This window comes from Macaca fascicularis, chromosome 10 (assembly GCF_037993035.2).
Source record: "Macaca fascicularis isolate 582-1 chromosome 10, T2T-MFA8v1.1".
Classification (NCBI taxonomy): domain Eukaryota; kingdom Metazoa; phylum Chordata; class Mammalia; order Primates; family Cercopithecidae; genus Macaca; species Macaca fascicularis.
Genome location: NC_088384.1, coordinates 90676137 through 90698825, shown reverse-complemented (window position 1 = coordinate 90698825; position 22689 = coordinate 90676137). Strand labels below are relative to the sequence as shown.

Sequence of the window (22689 nt, the reverse complement as noted above, 5' to 3'; positions counted from 1 at the left end):
GGAACAACTTAAGAGACTTTTTAAAAAAAAATTTTTTTTTTTTGAGACAGAGTTTTACCCTTTTGCCTAGGTGGAGTGAAGTGGCTCCATCTCGGCTCATTGCAACCTCTGCAACCCCCTACCCCCCTACCCCACCCTGGATTCAAGTGATTCTCCTACCTCAGCATCCCAAGTAGCTGGAGTTATAGGCGTGTGCCACCATGCCCAGCTAATTTTTGTATTTTTAGTAGAGACAGGGTTTTGCCACCTTGGCCAGGTTGCTCTTGAACTCTTGACCTCAGGTGATCCACCTGCCTCGACCTCCCAAAGTGCTAGGATTACAGGCTTGAGCCACTGTGCCCGGCCAAGAGACTCTTAATAAGCACACAGGGCCAGGCGGCCGGGAGGCCGAGGCGGGCGGATCACAAGGTCGGGAGTTCAAGACCAGCCTGGCCAATATGGTAAAACCCCGTTTCTACTAAAAATACAAAAAATTAGCCAGGCGTGGTGGCGGGCGCCTGTAGTCCCAGCTATTCAGGAAGCTGAGGCAGGAGAATGGTGTGAACCTGGGAGGTGGAGCTTACAGTGAGCCGAGATCATGCCACTGCACTCCAGACTGGGCGACAGAGCGAGACTCCATCTCAAAAAAAAAGAAAGCTGTCTCTCATCACCTTAGTCTTCCAAAGAATCTTATGCTTATCCTTTTCCTGGCTCATGTCATACTCTTGAAATTGCCTCTGTGTTTATTTTACTCATTATGATATATTGTCTTCATAACAGGTGCTGTCCCCTTCTTATCACTTATTCCTAGTGCCTACCTCTATCAGCATATGCATTACAATCCTTCCCTCCCTTCTCTCTTTCTTTTAGTAAAGATTTGTTAAATATTCACTAAGTGCCAGCTACTCTGCTAGGTATTAGGGATACAAAACAAGACACAGTTCCTGGTTTCATGGTGCTTATACTTCTGAGAGAAACAGACAATAAGTTAGTAAAAAAAGAAACAAATTTCAGAGCCAAGGGTATCACCAGGGATAAAATACATTTCATAGTGATAAAAAAAGATAGCGATCACAAATGTTTATGTACCAAATTACAGAGCTTCAAAATATATGAAGTAAAGACTGATAGAACTACAAGGAGAAATAGATCCACAATTACAGAGATTTCAATATACCTTTCTCAATGACTGGTAGTACAAGCAGACAGAAAATCAGCAAGTATATAAAAGACTTGAATAATAACCAACTTGGGCTGGACGTGGTGGCTCATGCCTGTAATCTTAGCACTTTGGGAGGCCAAGACGGGTGGATCACTTGAGGTCAGGAGTTTGAGACCAGCCTGACCAACATGATGAAACCCTGTCTCTGCTAAAAATACAAAAAGTAGCTGGGTGTGGTGGTGTGCACCTATAATCACAGCTACTTGGGAGGCTGAGGCAGGAGAATCGCTTGAACCTGGGAGGCGGGGGTTGCAGTGACCCGAGATAGTGCCACTGCGTTCCAGCCTGGGCAGCAAAGCTAGACTCCATCTCAAAAAAAAAAAAAACACAAAAACCCAACTTGACCTCGTTGTCATTTATAGAACACTCCATCCAACAACAGCAAAACACATAATTCTTTCAAATGTACATGGAATATTTGCAAGATAGACCACATTCTGGTCTATAAAACAAGGTTCAATAAATTTAAAAGAATTCAAGTTAGAGGAAATATATTCTGTGACCACAGTTGAAACAACTGAATTAAATAAGAAATAAAAGAAAGATATCTAGAGAATCCCCAAATATTTAGAAACCCAGTAACATATTCTTTTTTTTTTTTTGAGACGGAATCTTGCTCTGTTGCCCAGGCTGGAGTGCAGTGGCGCAATCTCGGCTCACTGCAAGCTCCACCTACTGGGTTCACGCCATTCTCCTGCCTCAGCCTCCGGAGTAGCTGGGACTACAGGCACCCGCCACCGCACCTGGCTAATTTTTTGTAGTTTTAGTAGAGATGGGATGTTAGCCAGGATGGTCTCGATCTCCTGACCTCATGATCCGCCCGTCTCGGCCTCCCAAAGTGCTGGGATTATAGGCGTGAGCCACTGCGCCCGGCCCCCCCAGTAACATATTCTTTTGTTTTGTTTTGTTTTTTGAGACGGAGTCTTGCTCTGTCGCCCAGGCTGGAGTGCAGTGGCCGGATCTCGGCTCACTGCAAGCTCCGCCTTCCGGGTTTATGCCATTCTCCTGCCTCAGCCTCCCGAGTAGCTGGGACTACAGGTGCCCGCCACCACGCCTGGCTAGTTTTTGTATTTTTTAGTAGAGACGGGGTTTTACCGTGTTAGCCAGGATGGTCTCAATCTCCTGACCTCGTGATCCACCCGTCTCGGCCTCCCAAAGTGCTGGGATTACAGGCTTGAGCCACCGAACCCGGCAACATATTCTTAATTAACCCATGGATCAAAGAAGAAATCAGAAAGGAAATTAGAAAGTATTTTGAAATGAATGAAAATGAAACACAACCCATCAAAATATGTGGGATGTCACTAAGTAGTTCTTAGGGAGAGATTTATAGCACCAAATGCTTATATTAGAAAAGAAGACCTCAAGTCAATAACCACAGCTTCTACCTTAAGAAACTAGGAAAAGATAAAATTATATTCAAAGTAAGCAGATTAAAAGAAATAGTAAAGATCTGAGTAGAAACAAAGGGTAGAAAACAAAACTAATAGTGAAAATCACTGAAACAAAGATGGTTCCTTGGGATGAGCATTAAAATTAATAAACTTGGGAATGATGGATATGTTCACTTTCTTGATTGTAATGGTTTTATGAATGTACACATAGGTCAAAATTTGTCAAATTGAGGCCAGGCACGGTGGCTCATGTCTGTAATCCTAGCACTTTGGGAGGACAAGGTGGGAGGATTGCTTGAGCCTAGGAGTTTAAGACAAGCCTGGGCAACATAGTGAGACTCTGTCTCTTCCCCCAGTGGAAAAAAAAAAAAAATAGCTGGTTGTGGTGGCATGTGCCTGTCGTTCTAGTTACTCAGGTCGCTGAGGTAGGAGGATCGCTTGATACTGGAAGGTCTAAGCTGCAGTGAGCCATGATTATACCTCTGCACCCCAGCCTGGGCAACAGAGTAAAACCATGACTCAAAAAACAAAAATAAAAACAAACCAAATCTGTGGGACTACAGATGCATGCTACCACTCCCAGCTAATTTTTTTTTTTTTTTTCATAGAGATGGGGGTCTCACTTTGTTGCCCAGGATGGTCTCAACCTCCTGGCCTCAAGTGATCCTCCCACCTCGGCCTCCTAAAGTGTTGTGATTGCAGGTGTGAGCCACCGGAGCTGTCTGGAACCTAGATTTAAATGCGAATCTGACACCAGAGTCTTTGTTCTTTCTACCATGCTAACTTGTTCTCACTAAAAAGCCTGTCAGTAACCTCTATAATGTTATCGGACACATTCGTGCATATGGTTTAGTGTTGGGAAGAGGTGCTCCTGAGTCATCAGCATGGGCTCACTAAAACCAAGTCATACACTTCCCTTCTGGTTCTGGTGGATTGGTGAATGGGTTTGCAGTAGCAGATCAACCTACCTTCCAAGAACAACTAGAAAAGTAGGATGACTATGAAAAAAAGAAAAAAACCACATCTGCTGGAAGGCATTGGAAAGTACCAAGATAGCCAGGACTCCAGGGACTAAGATCCCAGAGGGGAAAGTACAAAAAGTAATACGAACAGTCTGAGCTGCTTTGTCCTTGAAGCATTTACCAATTTGTAAGTGACACAGGCAGAGAAGCAGAACAGAAATTGACTGGCTAGAGACCAAGAAGTTCAGCAGAGCTATTGGCAGTCTCAGGGTGCTGGGGAAATAAAAATTTGAGTGCAGGACCAGCCAAAATGGCAAGGCTTTGGTAAAGGGCTTGCCTTTAGGCTGGAACTTCTGAAGGACTACACTCTAGGAGTAAGGATAGACCAATATAGACTAGTTTTACGAAGACTAAATCCAGCTTCAAATTAGCTCAGTCCCTAAAGTGAAACAACTATATTGTAATTACCAGCTTAAAGAAATCTTTTCCAGAATAAAATACACTCATCTGAGCTGCTGTAGTTTTTCATACACAATATCTGTCATTCAATAAAACATTGCTAATCATTGACTGGGCATGGTGGCTCACACCTGTAATCCCAGTACTTTGGGAGGCCGAGGCTGGTGGATCACCTGAGGTCAGGAGTTCAAGACCAACCAGAGCAACGTAGTGAAACCCTGTCTCTACTAAAAGTACAAAAATTAGGCATGGTGGTGCATGCCTGTAATCCCAGCTGCTTGGGAGGCTGAGGCAGGAGAATCACTTGAACCTGGGAGACAGGTTGCGGTGAGCTGAGTTCACACCACTGCACTCCAGACTGGATGACAGAGTGACTCCTTCTCAAAAAAAAAAAAGGAAAAACATTACCAAGCATAATAAGAGACAGAAAAAAAATAGACAATAAAAACAGATTTACAGGTGATTTAGATATTGAAGTTATCAAACTACTTGGACTTTAAAATAGCTGTGATCAGCCAGATGCAGTGGCTCACGCCTGTAATACCAGCACTTTGGGAGGCCAAGGTGGGCAGATAACTTAAGGCCAGGAGTTCAAAACCAGTCTAGCCAACATGGTAAAACTCTGTTTCTACTAAAAATACAAAAATTAGTCAGACATGGTGGCATACGCCTGTAATCCTAGCTACTCAGGAGGCTGACGTGGGAGAATCACTTGAACCTGGGCGCTTGAACCTGGGAGGAGGAAGTTGCAGTGAGCCGAGATCGCGCCACTGCATTCCAACCTGGGTGACAGAGCAAGACTCCGTCTCAAAAAAAAAAAAGAATGTATAGATGAGTTTAGCAGCAGATTACACAAAGCTAAAGAGAGGATTAGTAATATGGAAGATAAAGTCTGTTGAAAATACCTAGATTGAAGCTTGAAGAGAAAAGGATAGAAAACAGAAGGAAAAAAAAAAAAAGTAAGAGATCTGAAACTCAGTAAAACAGCCCAACTTATACATCAGTGGAGTTCTAGAATGGGAGAAGAGACGGAATGGGGCAGAATCAGTATTTGAGGAGATTATGGGTGAAATTTTGTTCAAAATTTACTAAGATTTTTATTCAGAAAGCTCTACAAAACCAAGTAGGAGGAAGTCGAAGAAAAACATAGGTAATTTTGAACATAAGTTCAAAATAAAAATGCTCAGGCCGGGCACGGTGGCTCATGCCTGTAATTGTAGCACTTTGGGAGGCCAATCCAGGCAGATCACGAGGTCAGGAGTTTGAGACCATCCTGGCTAAGACAGTGAAACCCCATCTCTACTAAAAATACAAAAAATTAGCTGGGCGTGGTGGCACGTGCCTGTAGTCCCAGCTACTCGGGAGGCTGAGAAAGGAGAATGGCATGAACCTGGGAGGTGGAGGTTGCAGTGAGCTGAGATCGTGCCACTGCACTCCAGCCTGGGGATAGAGTGAGACTCCGTCTCTAAATCAATCAATCAATCAATCAATCAGTCAATCAGTCACATCTTAGGTCAGGTGCAGTGGCTCATGCCTGTAATCCTAAAACTTTGGGAGGCTGAGGCAGGCGGATTGCTTGAGCCCAGGAGTTCAAGACCAGCTTGGGCAACATGGCGAAACTCTGTCTCTACAAAAAATACAAAAATTATGTGGGTGTGGTGGCGCACATCTGTAGTCTCACCTACTCAGGAGGGCAAGGTAGGGGGATCACCTGAGTCTGGGAGGTCAAGGCTTCAGTGAGTCATGATCATGCCACTGCACTCCTGCCTGGCCAACAGAGTGAGACTGTCTCAGAAAAAAAAAAAAACTCAAAAACAAAAACAAAAAATTTTTCATATAAGGACACAGAAAGGTGGAAAGTAAAATTACAGAAAAAAACTGTATTATGCCAACAGTCCAAAGAGGCTGATGTAACTATACTATCAGATCAAGAATATTTTAAGACAAGAAACCTTACTAGAGATGAAGAGGATTATTTTATAATGATAAAAAGATCACTGCACCCAGAAGATATAGTAATTCTACATAGAACTGCATCTAAGAGACAGGGTCAGTCCGGGCACGGTGGCTCAAGCCTGTAATACCAGCACTTTGGGAGGCCGAGACGGGCGGATCACGAGGTCAGGAGATCGAGACCATCCTGGCTAACACGGTGAAACCCCGTCTCTACTAAAAAATACAAAAAACTAGCCGGGCGCAGTGGCGGGCGCCTGTAGTCCCAGCTACTCCGGAGGCTGAGGCAGGAGAATGGTGTAAACCCGGGAGGCGGAGCTTGCAGTGAGCGGAGATCCGGCCGCTGCACTCCAGCCTGGGCGACAGAGCGAGACTCCATCTAAAAAATTAAAAAAATAAAAAAAAAAGAGACAGGGTCTCACTCTGTTGCCCAGGCTGGAATGCAGTGGCACAAACAGGCTCACTGCAGCCTCCACCTCTCTGGGCTCAAGCAATTCTCCCAACTCAGCCTCCCAAGAAGCTTGGATTACAGGTGCATGCTAGCTCAGCCAGCTAATTTTTAAAATATTTTATAGAGGCACGGTTCCACTATGTTGTCCAGGCTGTTCTCAAATGCCTAGGCTTAGGTGATCCTCCCACCTTAGCCCCACAAAGTGCTGAGATTACAGGCATGAGCCACTGTGCCTGACTGGGTGATTTTTAACATCCCTCTTTCAGTCAGTGATAGAACAAACAGACCAAAAAATTTAATAAGGATATAGAAGATTTGAACAAATCATTAGCAAACTGAACCTACATGTCATATAGAATGATGCAGCCATAGGTGTTAGTATGCATATTCGAATGTACCTGCAGTACTTATCGAAGTTGACCATATAATGGATCGTTAAGCAAGTCACAACACATTTTAAATGATTGCAATCATATAGTGTATTTTCTATTACCACAATAGAGTTAAGCCAGAAAGAAATTACAAAAATATAAAAAGAATAGGAGGCCAAGGCAGGTGGATCATGAGGTCAGGAGATCGAGACCAGCCTGGCCAACATAGTGAAACTCCATCTCTACTGAAAATACAAAAAAAATTAGGCCGGGTGCAGTGGCTCACACCTGTAATCCCAGCACTTTGGGAGGCTGAGGCGGGTCAGGAGTTTGAGACCAGCCTGGCCAAGATGGTGAAACCCCGTCTCTACTAAAAATACAAAAATTAGCCAGGTGCGGTGCACGCGGCTGCAATCCCAGCTACTTGGGAGGCTGGGGCAGGAGAATCACTTGAACCTGGGAGGTGGAGGTTGCAGTGAGCCGAGATTATGCCACTGCCCTCTAGCCTGGGCAACAGAGCAAGACTCCATCTCAAACAAACAAACAAACAAAAATGGCCGGGCACGATGGCTCACACCTGTAATCTCAGCACTATGGGAGGCTGAGGTGGGTGGATCCCCTGAGATCGGGAGTTCGAGACTAGCCTGACCAACATGGAGAAACCCCATCTCTACTAAAAATACAAAATTAGCCAGGCGTGGTGGCTGAGGCAGGAGAATTGCTTGAACCCAGGAGGTGGAGGTTGCGGTGAGCTGAGATCGTGCCATTGCACTCCAACCTGAGCAACAACAGTGAAACCCCATCTCAAAATAAATATATAAATAATTTAAAAAATTAGCCAGGCGTGGTGACTGGCACCTGTAATCCTAGCTACTGGGGAGGCTGAGGCAGGAGAATCATTTGAACCGTGGAGGCAGAGGTTGCAACAAGCGAGATCATGCCACTGCACACCAGCCCTGGCAACAGTGCGAGACTGTGTCTCAAAAAAAAAAAAAAGAAAAAAGAAAACTCCTAAGTATTTGGAAATTGAGCATGGTACATTTTAAAGTAGTCTCAAAGAAGAAATGTTACTGGCAATTAGAATATATTTTCAATTGAATGATATTGAAGAAAATGGCTGGGCGCAGTTGCTCCCACCTGTAATGCCAGCAGTTTGGGAGTCTGAGGCAGGTGGATCACTTGAGGTTAGGAGTTCCAGACCAGCCTGACCAACATGGTGAAACCCCGTCTCTACTAAAAATCCAAAAATTAGCTGGGCATGGTGGCAGGCGTCTGTAAGCCCAGCTACTTGGGAGGCTGAGGCAGGAGAATCACTTGAACCCAGGAGGCAGAGGTTGCAGTGAGCCAAGATCATGTCATTGCACTCCAGCCTGGGTGACAGAACAAGACTCCATCTCAAAAAAACCCAACATCAAAACTCGTGTGATGCAACTAAATCCGTACTCGTAGGAAAATGTATTGCCTTAAACAATAAAAAATGAAATACTATGAACAATTTTGTCAGTAAGCTTGAAAATTTAGATGAAATGGACAAATTCCTAGAAAAACACAACTTACCTAAATTGACAAAGAAAAAACAGCAAATCTGAATGTTTTATCTGTGAAAGAAATTGAATCTATAATTTAAAGTCTTCTCTCAAAATCCAGGCAGAGATGGCTTCAGAGTGAGTGCACTTTCCCAAATCTTTGAGGAAGAAATAACATTAGTCTTTTCTGAATTGTTCTCAAGAAAATAAATAAAAAATATTATACAAACTTATCAGAGAACAGAAGAAGCTCATTTTGTGAGTGAAATGAAGTCAGCAATCTTGTTCTGTTGTAGAATTCCCCTTGGCTATTATATATGTCTTAGAACTACAATTCACTTCTTACCTTTAGTATGTTGACTTTTTTTTTTTTGAGACGGAGTCTTGCTCTGTTGCCCAGGCTGGAGGGCAGTGGCGTGACACCGGCTCACTGCAAGCTCTGCCTCCCGGATTCAGGCCATTCTCCTGCCTCAGCCTCCTGAGTAGCTGGGACTACAGGCACCCGCCACCATGCCTGGCTAATTTTTTTGTATTTTTAGTAGAGACGGGATTTCACCATGTTAGTTTCCGTCTCCTGACTTCGTGATCCGTCCGCTTCGGCCTCCCAAAGTGCTGGGATTACAGGTGTGAGCCACCACGCCCGGCCAGTGCGTTGACTATTCTTTAATGGATATTTAACACATCAGACTTTATTTCCTTTACTCAATTCAACAGATAGTCCCAGCAGCACAAAATGGTCCAGTGATACGAAATTATTCTCCACCATATGCACACTGGCCAGCTGGCATAGAACAGTATTCCAGGAAGGAGAATACTGGCATAATAGTTTGCTGACATAATAGTTTTCTCCCCACTCCCTACTCTGGAAACTGGTAATAGTAAGGTTTAACTTATTTTTTTTACATGTCTGTTTTTTTTTCTGCAGACTCCATTGATAATATACCTCTTTCATTTCCTAATTGACTATGCTGAATTGGTGTTTATGGTAAGTAACCTTCCATATAAAATTGGTATGTATATATTTTTAAATTTTATGGTTTATTCTCTCTCTCTCTGTCTCTTTTTTTTTTTTCTTTTCTGAGATGCGGTCTCACTGTGTTGCCCAGGCTGGTCTTAAACTCCTGGACTTAAGTGGTCCTCCCATTTCAGCCTCTTCAGCTGCTGGGAACTCCTGGACTTAAGTGGTCCTCCCATTTCAGCCTCTTCAGCTGCTGGGACTATGGGCACATGCCACAGTGCCCAGCTTGTCATCTTTTTTTTTTTTTAAGAAAAAAAAAAATCTATCTTAGGAACACAGGAGTTTCTCAGAAAATAAAAGCAAAAATTTATGTCTTTACTTTGAATTCATGGAACTGTGGCAGTATTATGGAAGTATGAGGAATAGTTTCTGATGTGTAACCAGTTCCAAATACTTACTCTTTTTAGAATTTGGTTTCTGGGCTATATATAGTCTTGCATTTTCTAGCTCCGAGATTCTGTGATCGGCTTTAATTGTGATGCCAGTGTGGAGGGCATTCTGAATTTCCTAAGCATTTTGCCAAGAGATTCTGTGAGTCATTATGGAAGAAGAGGACAGGCTTGAGGCTTTCAGGGGCGAGAAGCTTCAGAATTGAGATGACAGGTCTATGTTTTGAGAGCATAGCAATTTGAAACTGTTGTCTGGCATTGAAAATTTGAGTCAAGAAATACCCAGGAAGCCCACTGAGGTCTTCCTTAGTAATTATAACGAATGCTATTTATTGAGGACCTACTGTGTATGCTAGGCACTTGACATACATCAGGCCTGCAAAGCAGTGGGTATTATTTCCATTTTACAAAAAGTGTAAGTAACTTGCAGTTCTAGAGCAGATGTGGGCCACTAAACTGAAGTGAACCTAGATGGGTCCTGATCCTCAGGGATTTCTAGTTCACTCTCCCTGAATGGGCCTTATCTTTGGGTAGTCAAAGTGAGGGTTGAAGTTCTGCCTGATTGTAAGAGTCCAGTACTGGGTAGTCCATCACTATCTCAAAACTCCAAGCCCTGGTAGCACTCTAGTACTCTTACACTTACTAACTGTGTTCTGTTTCCTGTTATTTGTCTTTCTTTTGACAGATAACTGATGCACTCACTGCCATTGCCCTGTATTTTGCAATCCAGGACTTCAATAAAGTTGTGGTAAGTAGTTTGTGGGTGGGACAACGCTGGTGGAATTTGGTAACCTTCTGGTCTTTGTTATTACAAAGAATCAAAGATCTTATACTTAAGGATCTGGCTGCTTTAAAGTGCTAGGAAGTGATGGTGAGAATTCTGGCCTGTTGAGCCAACCGTGGAATGATCAACCCCAAACCCACAAGACAGCTTTACTAACAGATAAAGAAGGGTCAGCTTCATCTAATCTATGTAGCTTATTTATTTATTTATTTATTTATTTTTTTGAGACAGAGTCTCGCTGTGTCACCCAGGCTGGAGTGCAGTGGTGCGATCTCAGCTCACTGCAAGCTCCGCCTCCCGGGTTCACGCCATTCTGCCATTCTCCTGCCTCAGCCTCCGAGTAGCTGGGACTACAGGCGCCCGCCACCTCGCCCGGCTAGTTTTTTGTATTTTTAGTAGAGACGGGGTTTCACCATCTTAGCCAGGATGGTCTCGATCTCCTGACCTCGTGATCCACCCGTCTCGACCTCCCAAAATGCTGGGATTACAGGCTTGAGCCACCGCGCCCGGCCATCTATGTAGCTTATTAATAACTATTAATATCCACATACCTGTGCAAGTTCAGACTTCTGGAGTAGCGCTGAACAACAGTTATATTATCTGTCATTAATGAGGACCCTTAAAAATCTTCCAGTCCTTTCACCAGTCTTTTTTTTTTTTTTTTCTTGCAAAGGAAGAGAAATACAGCTTTTAAGTCACTGTTACGCCTATCTGAGGTAAAATTGGATTCTCAGTGTCATTTCTGTCTCCCTGCAGAAAGTAATCTTAATTGGAAAATTTAGCATGTATTAAATGCCTGAGATAAACTTCAGTCTTAATCCATATGTAATAGCCAAGGGGAATTGCATAGTGGAACCATTCTTCTTTTCCTGGGATCTGAGAAAGTTAACAGATTAATCTTCTGTACCACCCATGTAGTTATATGGCTACAATACTCCTTGATTGGCTGGGAGCCACTGACAGAGAAGATTTAGGCTGGGGTGAAATAAGGCTGCATCTCATTGGCATTGAATGTTTGTGGTTCATTTTAGCTTTTGTTACTAATAAAACCAGAAATAGCAGTCTGCTTTTCTGTGTCACTGGTCATCAGTGACAGATGAAGCTGGTGAATTCTAGAATTTTAGACCTCAGAGAGATTTTTAAAAACATCTAGACTGAGGGTTCTTAACTTGGGGTTCATTTATAGCCTTAATGGGCCTATGAAACCATGGAAATGTTATGAAGAATTTTATGTGTATGTGCGTATGTCATTGTTACTGAGAGTTCATAACTGTTATTAGTGTGCAGTCTTTGATTCTTCCTGTAAAATTAAGAACTATATTTTAGAGACTTAGTATCACCAAGACCAGGGAGTACATATCTTTTGGTTTTTTTTTTTTTTTTTTTTTTTTTTTGGAGACGGAGTCTTGCTCTGTGGCCCAGGCTGGAGTGCAGTGGCCGGATCTCAGCTCACTGCAAGCTCCGCCTCCCGGGTTCACGCCATTCTCCTGCCTCAGCCTCCCGAGTAGCTAGGACTACAGGTGCCCGCCACCTCGCCCGGCTAGTTTTTTGTATTTTTTAGTAGAGACAGGGTTTCACCGTGTTAGCCAGGATGGTCTCGATCTCCTGACCTCGTGATCCACCCGTCTCGGCCTCCCAAAGTGCTGGGATTACAGGCTTGAGCCACCGTGCCCGGCCGGGAGTACATATCTTAAACTAATGGAGCATATCTTGAAAACTTTAGGGGCTGAGATGAAATGCTTTAATAGGATTCTCTTGAGGGCCATAGATGAAATAATTGGGCATGGGATTCATAAGCTGAGGAATTCAGAGATAAATTAGCAGTGACTTTCTTCTTCTCTGAGATAGGTTGGGTAGGTAGACAGTCTCTACCAATAATACAAAGATTAGCTGAGTGTGATGGCGTGCACCTGTAATCCCAGCTACTTGGGAGGCTGAGGCATGAGAATCATTTGAACCAGGGAGGTGGAGATTGCAGTGAGCCAGGATCCCACCACTGTCTGTATCTCAAAAAAAATAAAAATAAAAAAAAGTAAAAGAGTAGGGAAAAAATAAACCGGGGTGTGTGCATATATATATATGTGAGATATGTATGTGTGTGTGCACGTATATATATGTGAGAGATATATATGTGTGTGTATGATATAGATACGAATATCTGTAGGAGGATTTATAGCTTTCATCTAAGATCACAATTACCCAGATCTTAATAACCAAAATATAAAACAAAATGTGTTTTAATGGAAGTTGATTAGATGCTAATGCCATATGTATTTTTTTTCCCTGCTCAGTTCTCATTAAAAAAATTTCCCACGCTCCCCAATTAAAACAGTTTTTTGCTGAAGACCAGCCTGGGCAACATAGTGGGACCCTATCTCTACAAAAATTTTTTAAAAAAATTAGCCAGTAGTGGTGGTATGTGCCTGAGGTCCCAGCTACTCTGGAGGCTGAGACAGGAGGATGGCTTGAGCAAGGGAGGTCACAGCTGCAGTGAGCTGTGGTCGTGCCACTGCACTCCCGCCTGAGTGACAGAGTGAAACACTGTCTCAAAACAATTTTTAATGGTAGAGGTGGTTTATGAGGAAGCAATGAAACTAGGTTTCAGTTAATTGCCTAACAAAGTCAGGTTTCAATGTCAATAGGAGAGATGCCTTTAATTTAGAGCACCAATAATTTTAATTCATTTGTTATTTCCGAGTTTATTTGGAAATATATAGAGATTTTTGGGGTTTTTTTCCTTGCATGATTTAAAGAGGGAGAGAGAAAGCCAAATGATCTTGTCAATACCCTGGTTTTTAGTGCACCAAGACATTCTGGTATCACCAAGACTGAAGTAAAATTTGGAGTGTTTTTGTTTTTCCACTTTTAGAGTTCAGACTATTAGAACATTAGGTTTCTTCATCAGAATAGGAGTTTTATGTGTTCTGTGTCAAAAATTAACTCATTCTAAATGGCAGATTTTGATGATACTAACATACTACTGTTGATTTAGATTGGATAGCAGCATGTCTTCTTCTAAATCTTCTCCCCTTTGTCAGAAGGGTTCATATCACATAGTCTGGGAAGTATTTAAATCTTGGTGGGATTTGAGTCTTTTTATCCTTGGTAATGAAACTGTGTCTACACACAGATGCATCCGGGAGAACTATAGGGCAGAGACGGGACTGCACCCCCACCTCCTCTCCAGCTGTTAGCCTGCGGGCTGAATGCCAATGGTGACCAGTTGGTTATCATGACATTTTACATCTATCTCACTTGACAAAAACAATGTTAGTCTAGTCTGTCCTTTGCTGAGATGATGCTTCTTGTTTGGAACTCAGAATTTGTGTTAAGAGAGCTGCAGGTGGTTTGATAATGGGTGATAAAAACCTGTGTCCCCTTAATATGCTTAGCGGGTTGTAAATTTGGAGGCTAGACTCCTAAATTTGGAATGTGCTGAGGCTAACAGTTGGAGAGGAGTAGGGGCAGGGATGGAGTGTTTCCTCTCCTCCACCCCACCATAGTTCTGGGGAACGCAAATGAAAGTAGATGCAGCTTCAATGATTAGAAAAAGCCCTTTATAGCCGGGCGCTGTGGCTCACGCCTGTAATCCGAACACTTTGGGAGGCTGAGGCGGGCAGATCACAAGGTCAGGAGTTCAAGACCAACCTGACCAACATGGTGAAACCCCATCTCTACTAAAAGTACAAAAATTAGCCGAGTGTGGTGGCAGGTGCCTGTTAATCCCAGCTACTCAGGAGGCTGAGACAGGAAAATCGCTTGAACCTGGGAGGCGGAGGTTGCAGTGAGCTGAGATCCCAACACTGCACTCCAGCCTGGCGACAGAGCAAGACTTGTCTCCCAAGGAAAAAAAAAAGAAAATGCCCTTTATTTGAAATAGGGGAATTATGTCCTTGTAAAACCTATGTTTCAAGGGACAAGGAAAGGGCTGTATAGAGGAGTGGGTGGAAAGAAAGGAAGACTTCACCCTGGATATTTTTTTAAATTAAAACATTTTAATTTTTTCATATAACATACATATGGAAAAGCATACCATCTGTCTACAAGCTGATTAGTGATCACAAAGGTAAGATATCCAGGTCACTACCCTTCACATCACTTTTAATCTCTCCTGTCATTGTTTTTAATCTTATCATTGTCAAGACTAATGAATGTATCTGGAAATATTGATCTTCAGATTTTAATGTGTACTCTAACTTCATTTTATATTTTATTGAGGGGTGTGCATGTGTGTGTGTGTGTGTGTGCGCGTGCACACGTGTGTATAATTTTAAAAATTTCCATTGATTTTAGCCACTTTCCTGTCTCTAGCTGGATGCAATAGGGATTTTTAAAAGGGATTTTGTCTACACTTAGGGGAGCTGATATTGGGCCTATGAGGAGAGCCGTAACAGTGCCTGTACTGGTGAAATTGAGGGAGACAAGAAAGCTGAGAATGTGGGGATTGTTGATCTCTGTGCCTTCCCACCGGAGACTCCTTTCAGATCTTTCTGTTTTAAAGTATTTGAGAAGATTGTGGTTATAAGGAAGTACTTATCTTCCATTGCTGGCACAGTGTCACCTTTGCCCAAGATGTACACATCCCTGGTAGCTGCTTCGTTCTCTCAGTGCAGCACTGCTGGCTGGCTTCCAGCCTGGGGAATGGGTCTGCATTCCCACCTGTCTCTCTGGTTGCCCCTGGATGAACTCCATTCCTTTCTCACAGCCTTCTTTGTGGATCTCACATCCAGGTGGCCTTGTTTTTGCTGCAGAACTCTCGACCTCTTAGCTAGTGAGGCCTCCTTCCTGCTACCACTGCTGCAGCTGTCCTCACTAAGCACTTGATTGCTGAGCCAGCCCCCTTCTTTGTGATAAAAGCACCTTGGTTTATATTTTGTCCTTTTAATTAAACAACCCCAGCTGTGAATGGCACCATAAATCTTACTGGTAATTCCCACCACTTAACTTGGACTCTGCCAACTGTGAGAAGAACAGAGATGATCAAAGGGAGGTTTTTGAAGTTTGTTTCAGGTTTTTAGATTAAGCCTTTACCTAAACCTATGCAAGAAATCTATTCCTGTGATGACTTCTTGATTTTCTTTTGAACTGAAAGATAGTCTTCTAAAAATATTTTTTGGTTAATTTTTTTTTTTAATTTTGAAAGACCTAAGACATGCAAAAATAAATAAAGCGTAGTATATACTTTTGAACCTATTTTCAGGCTGAAAAAAATTTACTCCTACAGCTCTCTCTCTCTCTCATACTTTCATCTCCCTATTTCCCCTCCTACCCAGTACCACTGTTCTGGATCTAGTGGTTATCATCCACACACATGGCCTTGACTTTTACTATATATGTTACTAAATAACACATAGTATTATTTTATGTGCTTTTAACTTTGTGTAAATGGCACAATGCAGTATATATTCTAGTGTGATTTGCTTTTTACATCATTAAATTTTTATTTTATTTTTATTTTTTTTAATTTTTTTTTTTTTTTGATTTTTTTGTTTGTTTGTTTTTTTGTTTTTGAGGAGTCTCACTTTGTCTCCCAGGCTGGAGTGCAGTGGCGCGATCTCAGCTCACTGCAAGCTCCGCCTCCCGGGTTCACGCCATTCTCCTGCCTCAGCCTCCCAGTAACTGGGACTACAGGCGCCCGCCACCATGCCCGCCTAATTTTTTGTATTTTTAGTAGAGACGGGGTTTCACCGTGTTAGCCAGGATGGTCTCGATCTCCTGACCTCGTGATCCGCCCGCCTTGGCCTCCCAAAGTGTTGGGATTACAGGCGTGAGCCACCTCGCCCGGCCACATCATTAAATTTTTAATCATTCATAGTTAAGCACTAGCTATCTTGGCTCCTCTTAAATACTCTGTTTTCTAATAGATGGCAGCATTGATTTTATATTGTCTAAATGACATTCTTTGATCATTAAATCAACAGGGCCACCAGTTTTGGGTTGAGAGGCTTTCTCATCTATATTCTGACCCATGTTTGCTTATAAGGTTGCCTACCTTTTTTTCATTCTGGAACACACCCATGAACTTGTTGGGACCCACCAGCGGAAGGCAAGAGCTTTCCACCCCCATCCCGCTCCCTATTAACTATCCAGCTGCCCACCCACACCCAGCTTTCCTCCTCTTGATCATCATGGCCATTCTACACCTCCTCCGTGGAAGTAAAACATAACCCAAGATACTGTGACATTTGGGATCATTCTACCTTGCTTGAAAATACTTCTTCATGGATGGAACTTTGGAGTCTTTAGGCCACTGATGATAACTCTTCAAATGGCTAAGAACTTTGCTTTGCCAGCAAGTCATTCATTTGGCCATTCAACAGACATTTATTGTTTGTCCACTGTGCCAGGTGTTAGTCATACATGGTAAGCAAATAAACATGGTCCTTGCCCTCATGGAACTCTTAGTGTAGTGAGGGAGACAGACATTAGTCAATCATATAAATAAGTGAAAAAGTTATTAACTGTGAACAATGCTATGAAAAAACATATATAATAGGGGGATTTTACCTGGGTGTGGGGTGGTGAGGGAAAGTGTGCCTTCCTAAGGAAATGATGATTTAACTGAGATCTAAGGACCATGTGGGAGTTAACTAGGGAAAGAGAAGAATAAATTATTCCAGGTCAATGCAAAGGTCTGGGAACAGGAGGGACACAGCATGTTCATGGTGCTGGCACCCAGAAAGGGGAAGGGGAGGGGCAAGTGTGAGACGAGCCTGGGGAGGTAGGGCCAGACCAGGCAGGGCCATGTGGGCCATGGAAAGCACTTTTGTCTTCAGCATAAAAACAATGGGAAGTGAATTGTTTCCTGTGTTTTATCTTTTCCTTTTTTTTTTTTTTTTCTAGTTTAAAAAGCAGAAACTCCTCCTAGAACTGGACCAGTATGCCCCAGATGTGGCTGAACTCATCCGAACCCCTATGGAAATGCGTTACATCCCTCTGAAAGTGGCCCTGTTGTAAGTATTCCCTGACAAAACAAGGCTTAGTGCCAACAAATGCGAGGAAAATCTGATGAGACTTTCCCATGTCGTTTGTTGTATTTTTGGAGATTTGCAATCTTAGTCATCAAGTATTTGCTGTAGTTCTGTTGCACAACTGGGTTCTGTTGTTCTGGCCAGCAAAAGAGACAGAGCCATTCTGTCTCTCTTGGGACAAAGACTCACACAGGGCTGTGTACAATCAAACCCTTCACAAATGCTTTTTGACTCCGTGCTGATCTGGGTTCCAGCCTACTTATAACCAGTGTTTCTAAAGAAAAAGTTTTTCAATTGTGATGTATAGATTGAATAAAAGTTTGGTTTTTATGCGACTGCCGTTTCAAGCAGCTCTTATGTTTCACGTACAGTATAGTCCCCCATTTGTAGCTCATAAAACTGAAGTGCCAAACAGATGCATTCCAGCTGGGTGACCCATGTGGAAGGCTGGAACTTATTGAGGCTCTGTGAAAGAATTCTCCAGGGAGTATCCAGTGCTACCGTTAAGTTGTACTCTTTTGGGTTATTCCCATTTATCTTCCTGAGATAGACAAATGTGAATAATTATTATAATTATTCAATCCACTAACAGTCATTGAATATTAATAATATACCAGTTTCTAGGGATATACAGTAAACAAGACAAACAAGTTTCCTTGTGGAAAAACACGCCCTTAGAACTTCAGAATTATAAGGGGCCTTGTGAGACTCGTTTACTCAACCTTCTGCCTTGTGTGTGGATTTCCTATTCCCTGTTAGATGTCTACGCAGCTGCTGCTTGAATGTCACCTGCTATTTAGAAATGGCTTTTTTTTTTCTTCCCACCAAATAGTTCTAGACTATCAGTTCTAATCTATGTATTTCAGAAATCTTGGTGGGATCTACCTTAATAGAACCAGAAATTTAGCAACTTTATGAATCCCTTATGGACTTATATGTGTCCTGGGGGTAGTTTTGTAATAGCAGCAGCTGTTTCTTTAAAGATTAAGTAACAAGCCTGTCTGTAATTGCTGAAAAAAACCACCAGCAATTTCTAGGCCTTTGGCTGTAGGACTGCTAATCTCACAGTCGTGGGAGGTATTGGATTTAAGGTCTTTATTTGTGAATAATAATCATCATCTCTTCCTGAGACACTGGCATGTTTCTTCCTATCTGATAACCAGAATTATGTAACTAGTCTATCTTTTCACTTTGTCTGCCAGGAAACTCAGAGCCGAATTTGAAGCTGATTACTATAGTGCTGTAGAATACCCATTTGGTGGTCCTTCCATTGCCTTTACTGTCTTGTTTTATTTATGTTTTCCTTGCTCTTGATTATTTACTCATTTATTTATTTTGAGATGGAGTCTCGCTCTGTTGCCCAGGCTGGAGTGCAGTGGCACAATCTCGGCTCACTGCAACCTCCACCTCCCGGGTTCAAGCGATTCTCCTGCCTCAGCCTCGTGAGTAGCTGGGATTACAGGTACCCCCCACCACGCCTGGCTGTTTTTTGTACTTTTAGCAGAGATGGGCTTTCACCATGTTGACCAGGCTGGTCTTGAACTCCTGACCTCAAATGATCCACCCACCTCAGCCTCCCAAAGTGCTGGGATTACAGGCGTGAGTTATTTTGCCCAGCCGATTCTTTATTTCTATTTGTACTTTGCTATTATTTTTTATTATCTGTTCTTAGTTTTTTTGAGATGGAGTCTCACTCTGTCATTCAGGCTAGAGTACAGTGGTATAATCACAGCTCACTGCAGCCTCCACCTCCTGGACTCAAGTGATTATCCAACTTCAGCCTCCCAAGTATCTGGGACTACAGGTGTGGTTTTTATGTATTTTTTTTTCAGTAGAGACAGAGTCTCGCCATGTTGGCTAGGCCGGTCTCGAACTTGAGCTCAAGTGATCCACGCACCTTGGCCTCCCAAAGTTCTGGGATTACAGGTGTGAGCCACCATGCCCAGCCTATTTTTTATTATCTGTTCTCTCTTTTTTTTTTTTTCTGAGACTGAGTTTCACTCTTGTTGCCCGGGCTGGAGTGTAATGGCTCCATCTCAGTTCACTGCAACCTCTGCCTCCTGGATTCAAGTGATTCTCTTGCCTCAGCCTCCCGAGTAGCTGGGATTACAGGCATGTGCCATCACGCCTGGCTAATTTTGTAGTTTTAGTAGAGACAGGGTTTCTCCATGTTGGTCAGGCTGGTCTCAAACTCCCGACCTCAGGTGCTCTGCCTGTGTTGACCTCCCAAAGTGCTGGGATTACAGGTGTGAGCCACCGCGTCTGGCTTGTTCTCATTTTAGCTGCCTCAAATCCTTTGTGGGAGCAGGATAGAAATAACTACAAACAATTTGCTATGACTATCTAAGATTTCCATACTCACAAGCATTTCGAATTCATTTTCTCAGTTCATTCCTTCCCACCTCAGGAAAACACTAGGTGTTTCAGCTTGACTCCTTCCTGGTGAGGGTCTAAATGTCCTTTGAAGTTCTGTGATGCCTGACTTGTTGAGCTCTGTAGATACTTACTCCGCCCTTGGGGTCTGGCTCAGTGGATTCTGCTTAACTGCCAAGAAGGCTGTGTCTAAGCTGCTTCAACTCTTGGATTGGCATGACCTGTGTCAGGGCTTAGGAACCTGACTGAGGAAAATGTACTTTCCTGGTTCTCAGAGGTAAATGGAGCTATTAAGATATGTGGCTCTGTGGGAATTGGTAGAATTTTATCATTTTTTGAAATCTAAAATAGTAAAAACATTTATAGAGCTAGAAAGACCTGATTTTGAATAGATTTATTTTATTAGTTTGTGAGAATTTGGGCAAGTCCTTTTACCACTGAGTCTCAGTTTCCTCATCTGCAAAACTGGAATGATGTTATTGCGAGTTACAGAATCTCTGTGATTAAATACAGCAGTTTTGTATGTACCCCACAGCACAGAATAGGCAGTCCATGTTCAGTACCTTTTACTTACCAGCCCCAACCCCCACCCTATTCTCTTCTACTTGGGGGAACTCATTTCTAAGAAGCTGCCTTCCTTTGCGTAAGCTTTTAGTAAATCTCTTGGAACTTGCTGGCTGTAATGGCGAGGGTTCCTTGGTCAGGATTACTAATGCCAAATATGTTTGTTCTTCCCCAGCTATCTCTTAAATCCTTACACGATTTTGTCTTGTGTTGCCAAGTCTACCTGTGCCATCAACAACACCCTCATTGCTTTCTTCATTTTGACTACGATAAAAGGTAAGGCCCTGAAGGGAGAGTACAAAGCTCGATCCCTGATTTATACAAGATTTTGTAACACTTATGCTGTGGTTTTGTTTTTGTTGTTGTTTTTTTTTAATGCAACACTTAAAAACATTTTAAAAAATTACACAAGTATTACAAGATTATTTAGAAAATGTAGACAAGGCAGGAGAAAAAAAATTAAAACATCTTAAAAACTTAACTGCTCAGAGAGTCACTGTTAACATAGTTTTAAAAAAAAGTTCTAGGCCAGGTGTGGTGGCTCATACCTGTAATCTCAGCACTTTGGGAAGCTGAGGCAGGAAGATCACTTGCGCCCAGCCTGGGGAGCATAGCAAGACTGTCTCTGCAAAACATAACAAATTAGCCCGGCACAGTGGCATGGACCTGTAGTCCCAACTACTCGAGAGGCTGAGGCAGGAGGATTGCTTGAGCTTGCAAGTTTGAGGCTGCAGTGAGCTGTGATCATGCCACTACACTCCAGCCTAGTTGACAGGGTGAGACCTTATCTCTTAAAAAAAATCTAAAAAGGTTCTAAAAGGCTTATGATTAGAATAGCAGCCTTCCTCTTTCTTCCTAACCCTAGTTCAGCTTCTTTGAAGCAACTGCTTTCTGGCTTTTGCTAGTATTCCATATTTCTAAATAAGACCTTATATTGTATTTCCTGAATTATAAATTTTAGACATTATTTATTGCACTCCCATCATGGACAGTGATAAAGATTTAGCTCTTTGGGGCCAAGTACGGTGGCTCACGCCTGTAATCCCAGCACTTGGAGGCCAAGGCAGGCGGATTGCCTGAGGTCCTGAGTTCGTTACCAGTCTGACCATCATGGTGAAACCCCATCTCTACTAAAAATACAAAAAAAATTAGCTGGGCGTGGTGGTGTGTGCCTGTAATCCCAGCTACTCAGGAGGCTGAGGCAGGAGAATTGTTTGAGCCAGGCAGGTGGAGGGTGCAGTGAGCCGAGATCATGCCACTGCATTCCAGCCTGGGTGACAGAGTGAGACTCCATCTAAAAAAAAAAAAAAAAAATTAGCTGTTTGGTACCAATATCCCCTTTTCTCCTTTGCCTGATTTTCCTATAGTAGTTACACCATAGTTTCTTGTTTGTTTGTTTTGTCTTGTTTTGTTTTCGAGACAGGGTCTCACTCTGTCACTCAGGCTGGAGTGCAGTGGCACAGTCATGGCTCTCAGAAGCCTTGACCTCCCCAGCTCGGGTGATCTTCCCACTTCAGCCTCCTGAGTAGCTAGGACTACAAGCGCCCGCCATCATGCCTGGCTAATTTTTGTATTTTTTGTAGAGATGGGGTTTTGCCATGTTGCCCAGGCTGCTGTCGAACTCCTGGACTTAAGCGATCCACCCTCCTTGGCCTCCTGAAGTGTCAGGATTACAGGCATGAACCACTGCACCTGGTCGACATCATAGTTTTTATTGAATCAATATCAGCACCTATATTTTATGACACTGTATGTGTTATTCCACTGCTGGGCATAGTAGTAACTATGACTACTTTTTTCTTCCGTGTACTACCTTTTATTTTTCCTGGGATTAGTAATTGTCTTTTATTGCTTGTTTGGTTTTTTGCTTAGTTTTTGGGTGCCAATCACTGTTTTTGTTCCCTAGTTGCTGCATTAGATCTGTCAAGTACCTAACAATGTTTTTTTTTTTTCTTTTAACACTTAAACACGTCAAATAGTTTATAGGTTTTATTGTTTTTCTGGAGATTTTTCTCAGACATCTTTCATCCTACCCCAGTCTGTCCTGATTGTTCTCTGGGCCTGGTATAAAGCTGTCATACTGGAACTTACCTTCATAAATCTCCTGTTCTGTATCCCTCCTCTCCTGGATTCCTTCTCCTTTTTAATTGATTTTTTTCTGTTTTTCTGAAGTACTTTCTCAGTAGTTGTCTAAGAAAGGGTGTATGAAGGCTGGGCACGGTGGCTCACACCTGTAATCCCAGCACTTTGGGAGGCCCAGGCAGGTAGATCAC

General features: G+C 42.8%; 1 protein-coding gene across 8 annotated transcripts in view; it reads left to right on the top strand.

Moving 5' to 3' along the window:
* The window catches only part of PIGU (phosphatidylinositol glycan anchor biosynthesis class U), a 110492-nt gene that overhangs the window by 13176 nt on the left and 74627 nt on the right, over positions 1 to 22689 (top strand). For all 8 annotated transcript variants that reach the window (XR_012419299.1, XR_012419298.1, XR_012419297.1 and 5 more), the window contains exons 3-6: positions 9243 to 9302; positions 10410 to 10472; positions 17352 to 17461; positions 20592 to 20692. Coding sequence is in view for 4 of the 8 variants with exons in the window: in XM_005568784.4 (XP_005568841.3) it covers positions 9243 to 9302; positions 10410 to 10472; positions 17352 to 17461; positions 20592 to 20692 (334 nt within the window). In the remaining 4 variants the exon portion in view is untranslated. The remainder of the gene's footprint in view (positions 1 to 9242; positions 9303 to 10409; positions 10473 to 17351; positions 17462 to 20591; positions 20693 to 22689) is intronic.